The sequence below is a fragment of the Neolamprologus brichardi genome, chromosome 3, assembly GCF_056152115.1.
Source record: "Neolamprologus brichardi isolate AB-2024 chromosome 3, ASM5615211v1, whole genome shotgun sequence".
Lineage (NCBI taxonomy): Eukaryota > Metazoa > Chordata > Actinopteri > Cichliformes > Cichlidae > Neolamprologus > Neolamprologus brichardi.
In genome coordinates, this window is record NC_142106.1 from 14,548,060 (window position 1) to 14,567,839 (window position 19,780).

Below are 19,780 nucleotides of genomic sequence, written 5' to 3' on the forward strand. Positions count from 1 at the left end.
CAACCCTGGCGACACACCAGCCAGGGCCCAAGAGCCCAGAGGCGGAGCTCCCTAGACAGTGTGAGCAGTTGTTAGTAGATGTAAAGCCCATCTGGAACATCCGATGACCTGTGTACTCTATGTAGTATTTTGTATTGTATTAATTGCAGACTGGGATTTCTGATCAATTGAATGGGTTTTAAGCATATCTGACTGACAAGTCTGCTTCCCATTTTGCAATAGGAAGAGATATTGATTCATCTTTTTTAGAAAGTGTTTTGTATATTTTAGACAATGATTTGGGCAGATTAAGAGTAAAACATTGTACCACACTTGGTGGTATTTGTAATTCAATTTGACTGGGTTTATTTTATTATTATTTTTTTACTATGGATTTAATTTGTTGATATTCTAAAAATCTTTTCTTGCTGATCCCATGTTGTATAACTAGTCTGTCAAACGGAATAAAGTCTGTTCCTTCTAATATATGTTCCAAGTATTTAATTTCTTTGCAACTCCAATCTGGGAAGTTAGTCAGAATCAGAAATACTTTATTAATCCCTAAAGAAATTATAGGTTACAGCAGGCAGCACGCTAATGGTGCATGCACACTTACGAAGGAACCCTCTGACCAAACATACTTTACACAAACATCACATTGAGGAGACATGTCAGAGAGCTAAGCCACAACGAAAATACATAACATGAGGTGAGAGGAGGAGAAAAAAAACACTCCACTCAGACCGAGCTCCTAATGGGAGAACAGAAAAAAACACAAAAAGTCTTCCAGCCGACCCAGGTGGCCTTGCGTAGGACAGGGATGAACAGTCTAAACACCGTCTGTTCTCGGGGTGAAATTTTTTTTTGTTTAGCTCCAGTCTTGAGACCACAGCTGGCACCAATATGGTAGCCGCATGAAATGATGGTGGTATTCCTTTAGTGCAAACAACTGCATGTCAATATCACAGCCGATCTAGCAATCCTAAACCGGTCTCTCAATCTCCGAGATGTTATCAATCTTGCGCTCAAAGACCAAAGTCTGAGAACTCACAGCAGCCTCAAGCTTCTCCAAGATCTTATCTGTGCTGCGCTCAATGATCCCATTTTGAGAAGTCACGACTCGTCCCATCGCTTCAATCACAGCGGGCAGCCTTGTGGGGTTTTGAACAGCCGATTCCGCTTTCTTTAATCTTTGATAAACCAGGGGCCAAGCCAGGTCCGATCAGCAAGAACCCTGTTTTCATGGCTCCGAAAAGGTAGATGTCTTCAGTGTCCTCGATCGACAGTCCTGCCAGGCACATGACCCTCCAGTTATGCCACCCGTCCATTGTGTATCTGGCAGGGAACGTCCCTCCAGGACACTCAGGCTTACCTGAGCCCAGGCTTGTCATTGTCAATTGCATTCAGGGACCAGTTGATCAAATCCATAATTCCTCTTTTAGGTTTTAGAGAACAGACTGTGAGAGAGTGTTCCAGGGAAAAGTAATACAAAAAACACGAGACTAGACAAGGACACAAGAGGCTAAGCGGGGAAGCTAAGGGAGAGGAGGAGAGGAGAAAAAGTGCGACCGCCTTCGTCAAGAGCAAGAGATAAAATGAACTGTGTATAATTAGGGGTAGAAGTTACTAATTAGTGGGATGTGAGTGTGCATTAATCTGTCAGAATGATAAACTGGAGCTCTCACCCTAAATACAGACTGAGGGGATCAGACCAAAGAGGAAGGAGATGGAAACAGACCAGGTGGAAGCTGACATCATAACATCATAAGTCAAAGGTGATGTGTTGTCCTTCAGAGCAGGTAGCCTTGACACTGGTGAAACTTTGTTTTCACAGCTCAGGGAGGAAATTTTACCCCACATCTTTCTGTTTTATTTAGCAAAATAAACATGTCACCTGGTCCTCGCCTGCTTTTGTTTGAGTTCATTCTTTTTTTTTATTGTGCAAACAATAGAGTCTGTTTGAAGGTGAAGTGTTCCCAGCCGCTCTCACATGTCAGTCTGCTGTTTTCCTGTAGCTCAGAGTCACAAACTGCAACCACACGAGGAACAAATTCAACAAGTAATCGAGATCAAATATTTAGTTTTTCTCAAGATTGTTTCTAGAAAGAAGTTCCATAGTCATAGCTGAGGAGACACCGGAGCGTCATGAAAGGAGAAGCAATAAGAAACCATCTCACCATCGAACTAGATAGTGAGCATGATGAGTGACACATCATCATGTCATCATGTCAGTCATAATGTATCTTACAGCAGAGCTTGATCCTATGCTGATACATTTTAAACAGTCAGCGGTTTGTTAAGCTCACAGGGCAACTCAGTTAAATGTGGTTTGACAAGGACAATGAACTTCAACGAGATAAAGGGTCAAAGTGGAGGGTCTAGTTTGGTAACACAGTCTGTCCTCAAGTTGGGTGTTGGTATTTTTGAGATTTTCTTTTGCTCATCATTTCCTCAACCTTTAAACAGCAAGGATTAAAGGGCATCAAAAACTGAAGAGAAAACTGCTGTATATGAAGAAAGTTGAATAGAAAACACAAGTTTTTATTCTGCTTTTGCTGTTAAAATAACTTAAGTAAAATAAATATTATGACTACGACTAGTCAGACACTAAAAATGGAGAGTAGAGGAGAGTCAGATCAGGATAAGTTAGGCAAATCAGACCCACATTTCTTAGCAAAACATGAATGATTTGCATTTCAAATCTAAGGGTTCAAATCAAAGTTTGTGCTCATGTCATATTTACAGTATCTTCTTTGTGTTGTTGGTACTTCAGTGCCAAGATAACCACAGAGTTAAAAAAAAAATAAAATCAAATTCTACTGAATCTTTTTGCAGTTCATGGGATTTTATAGTTTATTTATAATTCACTATAAATCTGAAAATAAAAAATAAGATTTCACAGAGAAAATGAAAGTAATGCAGTAAGTTTTGTTTTACAAGAAATGAGAGAGGGGGAGGATTGGGCTCCACCTGCAGGATGCAGCAGCTGTTGGTCGGACAGAAAGTTTCCAACATTTATTCTCTGGTTTTAATCCATAAAAACATTTTAATGACATATAACTCATTGTAGATCACTCATATGGATTATCATGAGCTTTGCAGTAGGTTTTACTCTGTTAAATACACAGAAAAGAGTGCACAAGTTACGAAGTTGCAACAGCTGAGCTCAATACGAGGCCCTCTGGAGGTCAAATATAGACATTATGAGCTTTTTATTATGACATTTATTTATGGATTTATAACATTTATTCTGTTCTTTAAGGATATTTATTAAACCTAAAGTGTTGAGTGTCAAGAGAAATATGTGAATGTGGTGAAGAATAAAGAGAAACACACAATCATCAATCAGTCTTGACACACAAAAAACGCACGCCCAGTAAACACATTCAATTCAATTTTTAATTCAAGGCGCTTAAGCTAACCACTTGTATTTGTGCCCAGTAAAACGCAAGGGTGCAATTTAATCAGTAGAATCAACTGATAACAGTGACATATAAGTCAGCATGGTCATTTCTGGTAATGAAAAAACAAACAAACAAACCCAAAAAACAAGTATTTTTGAATGCCAATGGAACATCTTTAAACATCAGTGTTATGATTTGGTGGGTTGAATTATTAGTTTTGCATCAAGGCACTCAAGTATTGTTAAATGTCCATGGAGCATTCCAGTCAAGTCCAGTTCAACATCTGAACTTGACTGGAATGCATTCAGCTGCTGTCTGATGAGAAGTCATATGTTCAGTGGTTTGTAAAATGATATGTTGGTCTGATTACCTTCAAATAAGAAATTCAGTTAACTTTAGCTATTTAGATTTAAGTCTGTACTTGTGCTTCTTCACTCCTGTCTCTGCATTTAACACATATATGTGCCGTCAAGACCCAGCAGTGAAAACAGAATAGGCTCATTTTTCACAGTAATCAGTGAACAGTGATGACTTTTCTAATTCAAGGTCAGAAGCATTAAATAAATGTAACTTCTTTGCACACACACGCACAGTGGACAGAGTGGAAAGATAATCAGAGATCACAGAAACAGACCTCAGCTGTTATAAATCAATTATGATCTTGTGATCGTGTGTATTTAAAGACACAGAAGCAACCTGATCTCATACTGAGATGTTTACTCTCTGACTCTGAGGTCTGCACTCAGATAAACACAAATAGGAAAGGATCGTGTGTGTATGTGACATGAAGCACACAGAATTTTCTGTACAGATTGTTTTAACCATAAATCACTGTGAACAGTTTTGCACAAGAAAACATCTCTCACTCTCTGAGTGCTGTCAAGGTTTACAGTAGCTGTTTTAAAAGATGAGCTCTGCAGCTACAGACAAGATGATTCTGCTTCAGGCAAGATCAACTTTGAATCAGAATGCAGGACTGCAATTGGCTGCATGTAATTGCATGGGAACGTGACTAAGTTGTTACATTATTCCAATTTTAAAAGAGGAGTCTGAAGTCTAAATTTAAGCTGTTTATTTCAGTCCAGCTGTAACACTCCAAATACACACAGCATGTAATAAATACATAACATATGATCTTGACTTTAGTGAGGAGTAGACATGTTTACAATGGGACTTCTGGTCCCAAAACCTCGGCGCACAGCGTCTGCAAATCGGGGCTGTACTTTCATCTTTACGCAGGACTGTAAGCTGTCATCTGTGAGGCGTGAGCGGTGTTTGTTTTTAAAATAGTTCACGGTGGAGCTGCTGACATAATGTGGATCCAAAAATCTATAATTGGCCTCGGTTGAAAGTCTCGATAAACGAATGGCGTTTCGGCGGGTATACCGGCTTCCGCGAGTGTGACGCTTATTTTGATGAAAAAATAATAGAATATAATTTTATTTTTATATTTCAATTTTACAATAATCTTACAATTTAGAACTACAAGTTAAAAAAGGACTAACATAAATTAAATACACTTCAGCTAAATACTTCTAATTTATTTTCCTAAACCACGCAGAGCCGCATAAGTCATATAAGGACTAAAGAGCCGCAGGTTGCCGACCGCTGCTCCAGGCCAACTGTGCCGGAAAAAAAATACTGACACATTAGGAATAAATAACAAACAGGTGAAATACATATATACATACAATAAAGAGAAATATATGCAAAAATAAGTGAAAGGGACAAAATGATGTACAAAATAGTTGCAAAGTGCTTGAAGGTACCAAAAAAAGACTGAACAGAGTCTGTGTGTGAGTGGCCTGAGGGACCTGTCACACTGCTCCCACTGCCAGACTGCAACTGCACCTTATGTACATTCTGTAGTATTCATTCGCTTCATTCATTTCTGTATTCAATGTATATAAGTTTAGATTGTTTATTTATAGTTGGTTTACACAGCTTTGTGTATGTATGTGTATGCATGTTCCCAGTACTGCTGAAGGGCCCTAAAAAGTCCCTGGCTCTAAACAGAAAGACGTTTTCACAAAAATTGGTTAGTCAAAGGGCTTTTTCTCAGAATAAAATCAATATGAATTCTTGTCTGAAGGTAAAAAAAAAGAAGGCAACTAATTGATTTTTCCAAGTGGATCATTTTGGCTTTTGCTATAATGCAGAGCTCTGTTCTGATTGAAACAATGGTGCAGGCTTCAAACTTCTCTGTTTTACAGGGACAGGTTCAGACAGGTTTCACTTAACTCAGCTACAGTGTTTTCAAGTTTTTCTGTTAAACCTGTCTCAGTCAGTTACTTCCTACATCTACATCAGCGTTTTATTTTCTTTGAACTGATTCCAGATCAGATTAAAGCTGCATCAACTGGCTCAACAGGTTAGAGGTTTCTTTTTCTCTCCTGACTGCTCATTCTTTTCATGACTAAGACTACTTTTGTTTTTAGACTAAGAAAAGAAATAAAAGAAAACTAATACATGTTAAACTTTTATTCACACACACACAAAACAAAAGCCAGTGTAATAAGTGTATTCACAACACATATACAGATTTTGTTTACAATTAAATACAGTGAGAGAAATAAAACATTCATATTAGTACAGGAGCTGAGTGATACATGTTAATGTGTTAGTGAAAAGTCTCTAACACAAAAATATACCCAGACAAGATTTAAAATACATTTAGTTGTAAAATTGTATTGTAGGATAGAAATTAAGACAATAGTCATTCTCACGGTTTATGAATTAATAGATGTAATTTAAAAAATACCATTTTTTTTATAAAATGACAACAAAAACAGATTTAGGTTGACAATTATTTAAAAAAATGAAGCCTGTGAAAGAGTTGTTCTTCACCGCAGAGAAGGGTTGGTGGAAAAAAAAGAACAACCCTTTGTAAAAAACAAACAAACAATAAAACAATAAAAAAAAAAAAACCTAACATTTACCCAGCCACAAAATTGCATTTTTAACTTATAACTCCATCATGCATAGTTTAATTTTTTATTGATTACAGTATCTGTCCTGAGAACATCTGTTACTCTGCATTTTGAGCTTGAAAACCTGCAACAGCAGCAAGAGTAGAGCTCATTTGGAAAAGCGCTGAGATATTTCAGACATGTTGCATTTCAACAGGAGGCTGGTATGAATCCCTTTTCTGCTTCTTATGTTTTCTGGAGATCACAAAACCAACAACAGCAACAACAAGAAGCACAGCAGAAACTGAAAGACCAACTATCAGTCCAATAGATCTGTCCTCTGTGTGACCTGCAGGTGAGAAACAGGTGTGAGGTGTCAGCTGTCAGGTAGGTGATGAGTGAAGAACAGAACAGAATCCATTTCCTCTTCAAACTGCTGTCAGACATTATCTACTGCACTCTGATGTTTCTCTCTGGAAGCAGTCCTGCTGTTTCCTGAGGAGGAGGATGAGGTAGTTCATTCTCAAGTGTCAGAGTGGCTTCAGGAATCCTTGTGGAGTGTTGGTGACAGCTGTTTTCTTCCGGGTCATTTCTGTCATTGTGTTCATTAGCAGGAGATTCAGAACTCAGAAATCTCTCAGACATTTCAATCTGTGGTTCAGTGGTGGGGCCATATGAGTCCTGACTATGTTGTTTATATTTTCTGTAGATCAAATAACCAACAAAGGCGCCACCAGCAAGAAGAAGGAAAAAAACAACTGGAAGACCAACTTTCAGTCCAAAAGATCCATCCTCCTTCCTTCCATCCTCCTTCCCTCCATCCTCCGTGTGTCCTCCCAGCTGACCTGCAGGTGAGAAACAGGTGTGAGGTGTCAGCTGTCAGGTAGGTGATGAGTGAAGAACAGAACAGAATCCATTTCCTCTTCAAACTGCTGTCAGACATTATCTACTGCACTCTGATCACATCACTCAATTCAATTCAATTTAATTTTATTTATATAGCGCCAAATCACAACAAAAGTCGCCTCAAGGCGCTTCATAGATACAGAGAAAAACCCAACAATCATATGACCCCCTATGAGCAAGCACTTTGGCGACAGTGGGAAGGAAAAACTCCCTTTTAACAGGAAGAAACCTCCGGCAGAACCAGGCTCAGGGAGGGGCGGGGCCATCTGCTGCGACCGGTTGGGGTGAGAGAAGGAAGACAGGATGAAAGACATGCTGTGGAGAGAGACAGAGATTAATAACAGATACGATTCAATACAGAGAGGTCTGTTAACACATAGTGAGTGAGAAAGGTGACTGGAAAGGAAAAACTCAATGCATCATGGGAATGATGCATTGAGTTAATGCATTGATCACTCAGACCAGCTGCTTTCTACAAAGTCTCATCAACAACATCTTTAGAAACAAACATCAACAACCAGGAAGCAGCTTCACCTCTGATCACACACACACTCAACTCTACTCACTCACCTGGAGGATCAACAACACTCAGCTTTACCTCTAGCCTCTAACTCTCTACAGCATGTTATTTATGACTACTTCAGCTTGATTGACAGATATAACATATAAATCTACATTCAAGTCTTTAAAAGTCACTAAAATTATGCCTTTGGAACACGAATTTGAGCTGTTGATTCATTCAACAGGTTTTCAATTCATTTTAATTTAATCGGTTTAGCAAACACAGTGTACAGACTATTATACAATACAGTATGATATAATACCTGTGTTATGCTGTCACATCCATAACCAAGAAGAAGCTGAAATTAAACTCACCTGAGTTTTCAACCTTCAAAGTGACTCTGTTTAGAAACCGTGGTTTCTGTCCCTCATATCCAGCTTCACATACATATGTTCCAGTGTCGTTCGTGGTGACATGTTTGAGAATCACAGAAAAGTCTCCAGTCTCCTTCCATTTTGGGTCTTTCATCTTCACTCTACCTTTAAATTGTTTATGGTAGATGTCTTCCTTAAACCGACCATCTGTGAAGAGGATGACATAATCCTCTGACTGCAGGTCAGACTTTTCCCACCTCATCATTACTACAGTAGCATCTGTGGGACCAGAACACTCCAGAGTGGCATTTGCTCCTCCTTTGACTGTTAACTCTTTTTGGTATGAAACATTTTTAAAAAGTGAATAGAAAATAGACAAACAGGAAGTAAAGACTCATTAGTAGAACTACAGTTAATAGAAAACAATACATTGTCTAATATTTACTTTCCATCCATCTGTCCTCTATTATTTATCCAATTCTGGGTCACGGGCTGGGGGAGGTTATACCAGCCTTAAGGTGACAGACTGGCGACCTGGACAGGTTGCCAGTCTGTCACAGAGCTAACACAGAGAGACAGACAATAATTTACACCTACGGGCAATTCAGAATCATCAAATCATAAAAATAAAATCATAAAATCATTACAACAACATTTGCTAATGCAGTTCCGGTGTGTGACGATTGAGGACAGACAATGATGTTAGCAAGATAAACTGTGGTTCAGTGTTACAGGTTACAATACCAACAGCACCCAGAGCAAGATGCAAAGATTAAAAGTTTTGGTGATTTAAGTTTTTGGTTTCTTAATATTTCTACAAATTTGGATATTTCTTCCCAACTGACACAATTATGATAAAAAAAAACACTTCTTCTTGCTTGAAATTCCAGGAAAAGTTTCCAGCTGACTTTATTTTTTCTTTGTGTATAAAAAGGTGCAACATGCTAAATGAACTTGAAGATACAAGTATGAGATTTTAAATCTTACTAAAATATCTCAACATACATTATGTATGTTTCAACTGTCTAAACTCCAATAAGTCCATTTATTGAAATATTCAAATATTTAGATGTTTCCATATTTCTCAACTACATTGTCCATTTTTTAAAAATCGCAATTTCAGTAAATCATTTGAAATAACTGTAAAATGTAAAACTTGAAAAATAATATGCAGATCTATTGAGAATTTCATGTATAAACTTGATTGTGTTTTATCGTTGATGTTAAGGAATTTACAGTTAGGTCCACAAAAGGGTCTAGATTTGGTTTTGGCATCGGTGACGACGGATGATTCAACCACCAAACCCTGCTCTGTTTCTTTTCTTTTTTTTTTGTCATTTTTGTCCTTTCTTCTTGATAACAAAAGGAGACATATACTTGCCTACATGTGCTATTCTTCATGATTTTAAACCATTTAAAATTACAATTCATAGTTTATATGTGCATTATATAATGTTTAATTACTATTAAACAAATAACTGACTAAGTATTTTAGACTTTAGTTTACACCATATTCCATATAAATCAGATATCATACAAAAATAAAAATAGCTTCAAATACAGTCATGACAATAAAAGAATATGACTTTAAGGACTTAACAACATTAGCCTACTTCAGTTATAGTACACCAACATCTCTTATACATTAGCACTAAGGGAACACTCAATGACCTGGCGGTTTTTGTCTATAAAACTACTCATTTAAGATTACCACAAAGTAAAAGATCTCTCAGCAAACATGAACTATGTTACAGCAACAGACATGGACTACTGATGCCCCACACAACAACTCAATGTCCACTATGTCAAGGAGCCAAACACATGCCTTCTCCTCTCGTTAACTGAGATAAACTGGGGATATATGTGTGTGTGTGTGTGTGTGTGTGTGTGTGTGTGTGTGTGTGTGTGTGTGTGTGTGTGTGTGTACATATATATGTTTATTTATCGGATAAAATAAGTTAAATGTCATGTTATTATTGTCCGGCCGGAAACAGGCCGCGGGTGTCCAAATTCAGAGGCTGCGTCCACCTGATGACCCGGTGTTGTGCCAAAAACTGATTTCCGGTATTTTCCAAAAGAAAAGTGTATTGTATTGTATTTAAATAGCTCCGGGTGGTTTGGGAAAATAAATTTAAAATAAATAAATAAATAAATTAGAAGTATTTAGTTAGTTAGTTTGTTTGCTTGTTTTAATCAATTTTAAATCATGCTTTTTATTTGTTTTTGTTTCTAATGTCTCTGTAAAGCACTTTGAATCACCTTGTTGTTGAATTGTGCTATACAAATAAACTTGCCTTGCCTAATATTATTAAATATTATTAAGTATCAAGTATTTAGCTGAAGTGTATTTTATTTGTGTTTAGTTCTTTTTTTAACTTGTAGTTCTAAATTGGAAGATTATTGTGATTTTGAAATATAAAATAAAATTATTTTATTATTTTTTCATCGCTCAAAATAAGCGTCACACTCGCGGAAGCCGGTGTACCCGCTGAAACTCCATTCATTTATCGAGACTTTCGGCCCCAGGTAGGCCAATTATGGATCTTCGGATCCACATTATGTCGGCAGCTGTTCTCCACCGTGAACTATGTTAAAAACAAACACCACTCACGCCTCACAGATGACAGCTTACAGTCCTGCGTAAAGAAGAAAGCCCCGATTTGCAGAGGCTGTGCGCAGAGGTTCGGGACCAGAAGTCCCATTATAAACATATCACGACAGACCCGACGATGTTTACATGAACACGCTTTTCAGTATCTCTCTGTTGACCACTTTTCACACACGGCTGCTGTACGCACACAGCCGGCTGTAGCTTTTCAGCTCACAGCCCAACAACACAACAGCAGAGAGCACAGACTTTAAGGCGGCGAGGCGTGATTGCGGGTGCCGCTCAGGTGCGTCCGCCTCTCATGCAGCTGCACTGCAGACCCCGCCCCGCCACACACATTAACCAGGTAAAATACATAGCAGCATAGTGCTTTTTTCCCAATTACTTTTTAAAAGTCAGGTCAAGGCTCCAAAGGCGATATAAGGATGGCGGCTCAGTTTTTGTTTGCTGGATCATTTTAGTTCAGCGTCTTTCCGTTTGTTATATTTCTTTAAGAGTTCAAAATGTGTTAATTACATAAATAAAATGTAATTTTCTCTGTAGCACTTCATGGATTTCATAAGCAACACACTTTAGTTGCTCTGTGGATTCTTTTAAAAAGCAGTTAAAAACTTTTCTTTTCACACAAGCCTTTTGTTGATCTACGTATTTTATATTCTTTACATTATTTACATTTGATCTTTTACATTGTGTATAATGTCTATTGATTGTATTGTTTATTTTAATATTTGTGTACAGCTTTTTGTGACTGCCTGTCTGTGAAAAGCGCTTAATAAATAAATTGTACTTACTTACTTTAGTTGTTCACACAAAGCATAAAGGTAAAAAAAAAAACCCAATATATACAGTGTTATCTTCATTGTATATGAAGATAACAAGTGGCTCTTTGGGTGTTAAAGGTTGCAGACCCCTGGTCTATAATATGTGAGACATATGTCAAATATATCCTTCATGAATTATATCAAGTCATCTTGAGCAACAAACAACATTCCTGTAACAAGGTAGAAGCCGTTCAGTTTTTGGCAGTGACTTTTATGTATCCTTTATTTATGCAGTTAAAAAAAAAAATCTTGTTTACTTTAAAAAGGTCTCTCTTAAGAGTAATCTGGCCAAGAGGACAGCTGAAATTGCAACAAATGCAAAAATAGTTCTGTAAACATATTTTAAGTGGACAAAAGGAAGATGATTGATTATAATTTAAGTACAATAACACATATATTTGAAGTTTACACAGCTACATTCTCGCCTGAAAATATGTTAAAAGTTTATTTTGCGACCCAGAAAGAGAAATAAGAGTAATATTAAAACTAAGTAGCTGCAGTAATAGCAGCCATTGTTGAAAACTGGAATTGGCTGGGCCAAGCTGGGATATGGTTTTTCAGTTTTGTTGTCCGGGTGGAAAATCGGGAGAAATTCGGGAGAATGGTGGCTCTGGGAGATTTTCGGGAGGGGCACTGAAATTCGGGATTCTCTCGGAAAAATCAGAAGGGTTGGCATGTATGGCCTAGCATAGCCTGTAACGTTATTATGACGGACACATTTTATGAGTGAGCTTGACTTTAAGTGACTTAAAGGTTTTTTGAAAAATACTTTCTTATATCCAGGTTCTTCCTTTGTGCTGCCGTCCTCCTCTCCTCCTCGCAGTGCAGGCTTGCCGCTGCTAAAACTAAACAGAGCTCCCTGAAAGGCACCGCCAATCACATTGGCCATGTTTGTCACATCCAGTAGAGAACCCTTAAGTGTGTTTATAAACTGACTTGTACTCTTTTAGTCTCACGCCGTGTTTTAACAGGAAAAAGAAAAACATATTTACTATTAATCTAATCCACTCTGTTATTGTTTAGACCTTTGTTAAAGTTTACTGTTACAGCAGCTCCTCACCTGCTCCTCACACAGGTGAGCCGAGGTTTGTCTCTAGCGTAACCACCATTACATGAAGGTAACGTCAAAGTTCAATCTGAAAAGGGCCGAGAGTTTTTTAAGTGTAGTCTAATATTTAAATCCATTTCCACTCTCCTGTCACCATTACCCTTGTGTACCTACATTTCCTCACACTGACTCTGAAAGCAACGACCGTAAAATGAACCAGAGCGGAAACTTTTTTGCTCTCACGAGGAAACAAAGACTCATACACAGTGTCAGTACAGTAACTTCTAAAACTACAGCAATCTCTCCCTGTTACCTGTCCTTCGGTGACAGATTTATTCACATAGGTACACACGGCTTACCTGTACAGTCCAGATGTCCCAGCAAACAGAGGAAGAGAAACAGCGATATCACTGATTTTAACTCCATGTCTTTCTTTTCTACTTCAGTTTCTTAGTTTCCTCCTCAAACTTCGTTCGTTGGTAAAAGATAGATGATGTAGATTAAAACTCATCTGTTTACCAAAGACCGTCTGCAGGGAACAACCGACACTGTAGGGAGGAGTCACGTGATTTACAGAAAAGCCTTCACAGCGATGAATTTGCTCCACCTGTCAGTTTGGTTTAATCCCAGAAAGCAAGATGACTTTGAATTGATGTTTCGGTTTTTTTAATCCGAGTCATCATTATGGTCAAGACTGCAATCTCAGAGCAAAATAAATGTTGAATCTATGTTAAAATACTGATCAAACCTAAACGTGTTTTAGTAATGTCATTGGAATAACACTGATTCAGAGCTGTCCTGTTATTGATGATGATCTATCTATGCTCACCAGGTGGCAACAATGAGGTTGAAAAGTCATGGATTTATGGTCAACAACCTGTTAATCAATTCATCAATTGGATTGTTCCAGCACACCACTCTCAAAATGGTACATCCCATCTGTCCAGTATCGAAAAGTCTTTTATTTATAGGTGATCATGGTGATATTTAAAATCACGAATTTATGTTTGACTGGGAGACAATCCTGGGTTAGTTGACATTACTACAGCAAAAATATCTCATCTTTGTATACAACAGGTAAATATTCACTTAGTTTCTAATATTTGAATTGTGCCAAATGTTTTTTTCACCAATGATATTCCACACTCAGTACGGTGATACATATTAGAGATGTGTAATTGTCACCTTGGTCATTATTGGACACTTCATAAATGTCACTAAGTGAAGTTAGCTTGCTAATGAAACTGGTAACTTGGGCAGATTATGTTAAAGAGAAAGAGTAAATAATTAAGTAGAAAATTCAAATGTGAACAAGCTATGCTATTTTCCCTTTTTTTTTTCCCCCACAATGCTTTATTCAGTTTTTGGTTTTGTTTTCTTGGCGTAAACCACCAAGCGATGGCAGTGACAGTGTGTGAGTTCTCCTTCACCTACAGGGAGTTCACAGTTAGGATCCAGACCAGGTGAAGGCAGGATGTTATTCATTTTTGGTGAATTCACTCCTACAAATATTGTGAACTCATCCTGATTTAATAAATCAAACATTTAACTGATCTGAAGTTGTCTGTTGGTGTTTATATGTCAAGTGAGAATGTTTTAATCAAGATTAGACCATTTATCATAAGATTAGATAAGCAAATTACATTATATTGAAGTATTGAAAGTAATTTGTTTTGTTTAACATCAGTTGAAATATCGCTCCTCCCCTGCACCCTAGTGACACACCTGCACCCCAAGGCCCTACTTGTGTGGGTGGGTGTGGTGGAGCGGGAAGAGGGAGGCATCATGTATTTAACACAATTGCCTCATGTTTTAAAGTTAAATGTAACCATATAGTGTAAAAACTGGATGATATGCAGAAAGGGTGTATTAAATTGTTCATATCATGTTCAGGTGAAGTAAGTCAATAATTTAGCAACGTTAAATCTCGTGAAACCACACGTCATGTCATCTCGCGGGCTTTGGATCGTGGTTTAAAAAAGGCATCCATCTCAGTCAAGTCGAGCAGCCAACTCTACGTTTGTTGGTATGTCTTGATTTTTTGAATTAATATTTACCATATTTCAGCTAAATGTAGTTAAACGTCTAGAGTGTCGCCATGTAACATGCTAAAAAAGAGCCGTTAGCTTATTTGCTGTTTTATCTGTTGTCAAAGAATTGGCGCTTTTTCAATTGAATTTGTCTTTGGCACAAGAGCCGTAATATCACATTAAACCTAATTACGAGGCACTCATAACATAATTTGGTTTTCTGTGTGAATAGATTTGCCAACTGACTCTTCAGTTACATTGTGTATTTACTGCACCGTGGTGTTAGTGAGATTTTGGACTTTGAACAGCTTTAGCTAATATCATTAGCGGCATTATGCTAGCTTACATCCCTACCTCTCCTTCCCTCACCTACTGTCCTTTTGTTTTTGTTTGTTTTTTTTGTTTTGTTTTTTGCTTCACATTGAGAGACGACCTCTATTCTGCATTTCACCAGGAGTCAGCTGATGGATTGTGGGTTCAAGGTGTTATGGTGAGAAAGTATATTCTTTTTTCGCTTAAAGTTTCTGTAACTTAATTATAATAGGTTTTTTATAATTATTAGGTGCATGCATACTCAAATAGACCACCCTATTAATACAACTGAGAAATCCAAAATCTGCCATAGGTTTAACTTATACCTGTATGTATTGTCAGAAAGGTGATTACTGGACTCACATTAATGCACACTTGAACTAAAATGAGGTTGTAACTTGTGGGTTGTTGGGTTGCAAATCAGAAATAAACATCTTTGGATTTTTTTTAATCCCATAAGATCTGGAAACACAGGTTTTATTCAACAAAACATTACTCATTAACCAAGCACAGTGCCTGCTGTTATTTCAAAATAATTTTATGTCATTTCAGATAAAATGCAGCATTCCAGTGCATCCCAACCATGCACACAGTCAAGGTTTCTGACGGAGCTGAGTTTCTCTCTGACAGTCTGCTGAAAGTGTTTGCAAAGTGATTGGGTGAACAGGGCACAAAGCTAAAGGATGTAACTGCCATGATGACAGTAAGAACTTTAAAATTCTTTAACTTGTGTATGTGTAAAGTGTCCCATATGGAAAAGAAATAGTAAAAACTTATATGATTTACTCATGAAAGTGGCCACTTTCTCATTACTTTCATATATTGTTTTAGTAAGTATCCAAAACATACAAGTTTCACTATATAATTTTTCAAGGGATCTTATATCTGTTTTCACTCTTGTATGCTTTTCATACAAGTTTCACACAAGACAGATACAAACTTTATAAGATTTATATATATCTTTTCCATATGGGGTATATGTATTGCATTAGGTCAGTAAAAGATTTTTATGCTGCATCCATTGAAGCAGTCAACTATTACCTGTGAGTACTGATTCCACTAAAAGGATGCCACAATTTTCGTCATGCATTTACTGGCCCACTGAGAAAAATGTATCTTTTTTAAAAAATATATGTTCTGGAATCTATATATCCATAAAGTTGATGTCAAACAGGAACTTTTGATATTGCTTTGTAGATGCTGGTGTTGTATGTTGACTGGTTTAAAAAGTCAAGAGTTTTTGTCTGGGATCATTTTCTTCTGTGCTACTGAAAAGTTCACAAATCTCTGTTTTCTTTGTTATAATACTTAAGGATGACATTAATGCTCGAAGGGAGTCCCTCATCAAAGTGCTCTGCATCTGTGTGAAAGACAATTGCAACATCTTGGTGCAGGAGTTCATGGTGAGTGTTTTTGTGGCTTTGCAACATTTAAAAATGCATTTAGTTATCCACTTGATCCTCATTGGACTGGTTAGGACCAGTAGTCCTCTTTAATAATTTGAAGTTCACATGAGCCGTGGTAGTGAACTCGGCCGCCGGCCCTTGAGGCCCCACCCCCACCCCTGTATTAGGGGTCACATCTGTGTGAAAAAACTTTAAATTTGTCATTCTAGTGAACAAAGGAAAATCCCACCAATATTTACATTAGCTTTTGTTTGGAAAAAAAAAATGACCAACTGACCAACAGCCAACCAAATTGTGGGGCTGAAAGTCTAAATTCTAACATCTTCTAAGTGACATAACCTGGATTTCTGATGGGCCGGTGTCTTTCTAACAAAAACTAATGTAAAGCATTTGAAATGATTATGTTTTTCACTCTCTCTTAGAAACTCTGTTAGACCATGAATGACAGCATGGCAGGCCACTCTTTGGCTATAGCTATTTCATTGGTTTAAATTACTCTGACATTAGAACTGGTAGATTCAAAAGAGATGAGTTTAAAAAGGAATCTTAAAGAAATGTTTTGTGTTTAACCAGGACTTGACTGAGGCCACTGCACAGATTGAGAAAACCACAATGAACATCTGTCTCCAGAGGATGCGCCAGGAAATGACCTTTCTGATGTTGGCATCATCATCGAGGGTATAGTAGTTCTTCAAGATCTTGATAATGTGACCTTTGCAGTAGCCATGCTGTTTGGACCTTTTTTATTCCTTCAATATGAGTTACCCATCACAACTCTGCTACACTTTTGATGTGATTCAAAGGGTCAAAGGGTGGTAATGGAGTTGGATGCAACTCAGCTCTCAAGAAAAGCTCACAACTAAGACAAAACTGCTCCTGCAAGGAAAGCTCACTGTTATGCATGCGAGGTGATCAGCTCTAGGTGAGAGGACACTTAAACCTCACACTTGTTCTGCTGCATTTTTGAAGCTCAATTCCAGGAACAGATCGCAGGGTTCATTTTTATATACTCTGCAACTGCCATGAGGACGAGCCGGTTTTTTTGTTGTTGTTTGTTTTTCCTTTTGCTCTGTACAAGTTCTCTGTTTGTCTGTTTGGCAGCATTTTTCAATTTCTGTTTGTATTTTTTCTTTCTTTTACTAGTGAAGAGATGCAGCGTGAACAGTTATACAGTCTAAATATCCCATATGGGTCGTGTGAAATGGTATTTTCAGTTTCATTCAGTTGAAGTAAAGAACGTTGAATATTTCTAAGTGTGCTGTTTTGAACCAAGATGTCACAGTATGACCAGTGCTGTAATTTTTGACAGTCACTGTATCAATGTTATTTTTGCATCTCTTGAATAAAGGTTTTGACCTGCAAGTGCTAATTTCTTTAGTTATTGGGGTAAAATGTGAAATGTTAATAGGAGGGTGTTTGCCAATTCAGTAACCTAATTTAATGTTAATGGAAACTAACATTACGTAAATTGTTTAGTTATAATTGTTGTTTAACTGAATCTTGACGTCAGAGGCCTTAAATAGAATGTTTTGTATTGTTCTTTCCCAATATTTTTCAAAAGAAACAGTCTAATTTCTTTGCTGTGATTGATTTCAGAGAACACGGAAAAACTGACATTATTTAACAGTTGATTTATAAAGATTCAGTAGACGAGTAATGTCAGTTTAATTCTTTACCTACTGTCAATGCAGTGAAATTAGACATTTTGTTTTGAAAGGTTACTGGTGGATGCCAGCAACCATCTTGGAAGAGAACAATACAATCTGTTATAAGGCGTCCATTTGAAAATTGTGTATTCGATACTAGAATATAATAGCAAAATTTAATTTGAAGATAACATGTATTATTTAAGTGACCAAGTAGTATTGGGTAAAAGTTATTGAATGGTGTTGGGATAAAGTGAGAAAATTGTGAAGGATAAAAATATTCCAAGAGCTCAAATTACTTCATCAAAACATGTTTAAGTCACATTTTATCAACACAAATTGCACAGGTTTATTGAACATGAATAAATTGTGTAATTTAACTCAATTGTTTAAGTTGCTGCCAAAGCAAAACATCTGTGTGCAACAAATGTCCACTATTGAATTAAGTAAATCCAACAACATATTTTTTTCAGTGAGGAAAAGAACCCTACTGGGGCCAGCTCCCCCGCTGACCCCAGGCACTTCCGTCCTTCAGCACCCACCGAGGGGAGCCCAGGCCCATCCAGACCGGGGCCTACAGCAGCAGCACCGCAAAGCCCCACAGGACCCGGGGCAGCCCACCCGACCCCACCGCAGAGGAAACTGTACCCACCCCAACATTCAATCATCTCCCAGACTACACAAGACAGTAGACACCCAGGTTAAGTTTATTCTCCACCTCTCCTATGTCTCTCCCCCACCTGCAGAGTGGACTCCTGCAAGGATGGAACAACCTCCCTGCCAGTTGAGTAGCCCCCCAGTTAGCCCGATGCACCAGAGGGTGGTTGGTAGCCCAGCGAGGCTTCGAACGGCGACAGTCCAGTGGCTGATGAGGACTGTCGCCATCAGTGTCATTTCTAGTCTGAGCTTTTTCCCGAGTTTCTTTCGTGTCGCTGCTTACCTGTTCTTCCTCCCTGTGCCAGATTCTCGCCAGCCTGAGGACCGCCGTTTGGTGAGCTAAAAGCCGGAGTCCGAGCTACCTGAGCTTCAGTGGAGGATTGTGTACATAGCCCGTCCCCTTCCCGTGCCTGTGTTTCCCGGAGACCCTCTTCCTGTGCCCCCTCACCTGTATATATCCGCACCTGGTGTCTGTGTGTAATAAATTGTGAACTTAAGTGACGGTCTGCCTCCGAGTCTCTCCTGAGCCTGACAATATCGGATTCATATTGGTATCGACAGATATCCAAATTTATGATATCGGTATCGGACACACAAAAGTGGTATCGTGCCATCTCTAATCTGGACGCAGTACATTTGCATATTGATAATGCGTGCCTACTGGGGTCAGCGAGGAAGGATCACTTGCCCCTTGCCCCTCCCTTCCTTCCCTCCCCATCTCCAGCTGCCTCCCTCTTCCTGCTCCACCACAATCACCCACACATTCAGGGCCTTGGGGTAAAGGTGTGTCACCAGGGTGCAGGGCAGGCATCCTCTCCTCTGTCCCCTTCTGGCTGCCTGTGCCTCAATTTTATCCCACAACTTAGACATTCACATTACTCACACTCTCATAACACATACATATAGGATCTTGGAGGTGGGCACGCTACACGGCATCTAAAAGACCATCAGGGTGTACAATCTCCCCCCTGGCGTCGTTGCCCACCTCTCAATTTTAAATACACGTAGACATTGAGGGCTATCAGTAGGGGCTATGCGCTTACCTGCTGCTCTCTGGCAGGTAGCTCCATGCCCTCTTGGGTTTTAAATGCACCTTAGAGCACACATGCATCAACACTACAATGAGCGGGTGGAGGGAGGTTTGGAGTCTTCTCACACCCCCATTCTCTGCAGCCTGC

The 19,780-nt window shown here is 38.4% G+C and overlaps 1 protein-coding gene across 1 annotated transcript in view; it reads right to left on the bottom strand.

Moving 5' to 3' along the window:
• LOC148103592 (polymeric immunoglobulin receptor-like) overlaps positions 1–12,977 on the bottom strand; it is a 46,790-nt gene extending 33,813 nt beyond the window's left edge. The window contains exons 1-2 of the mRNA XM_087838772.1: positions 12,911–12,977; positions 8,075–8,407 (exon numbers count right to left, since the gene is read on the bottom strand). Coding sequence (XP_087694898.1) covers positions 8,075–8,407; positions 12,911–12,977 — 400 coding nt within the window. The remainder of the gene's footprint in view (positions 1–8,074; positions 8,408–12,910) is intronic.
• Between the last annotated feature and the right edge of the window lie 6,803 nt (positions 12,978–19,780).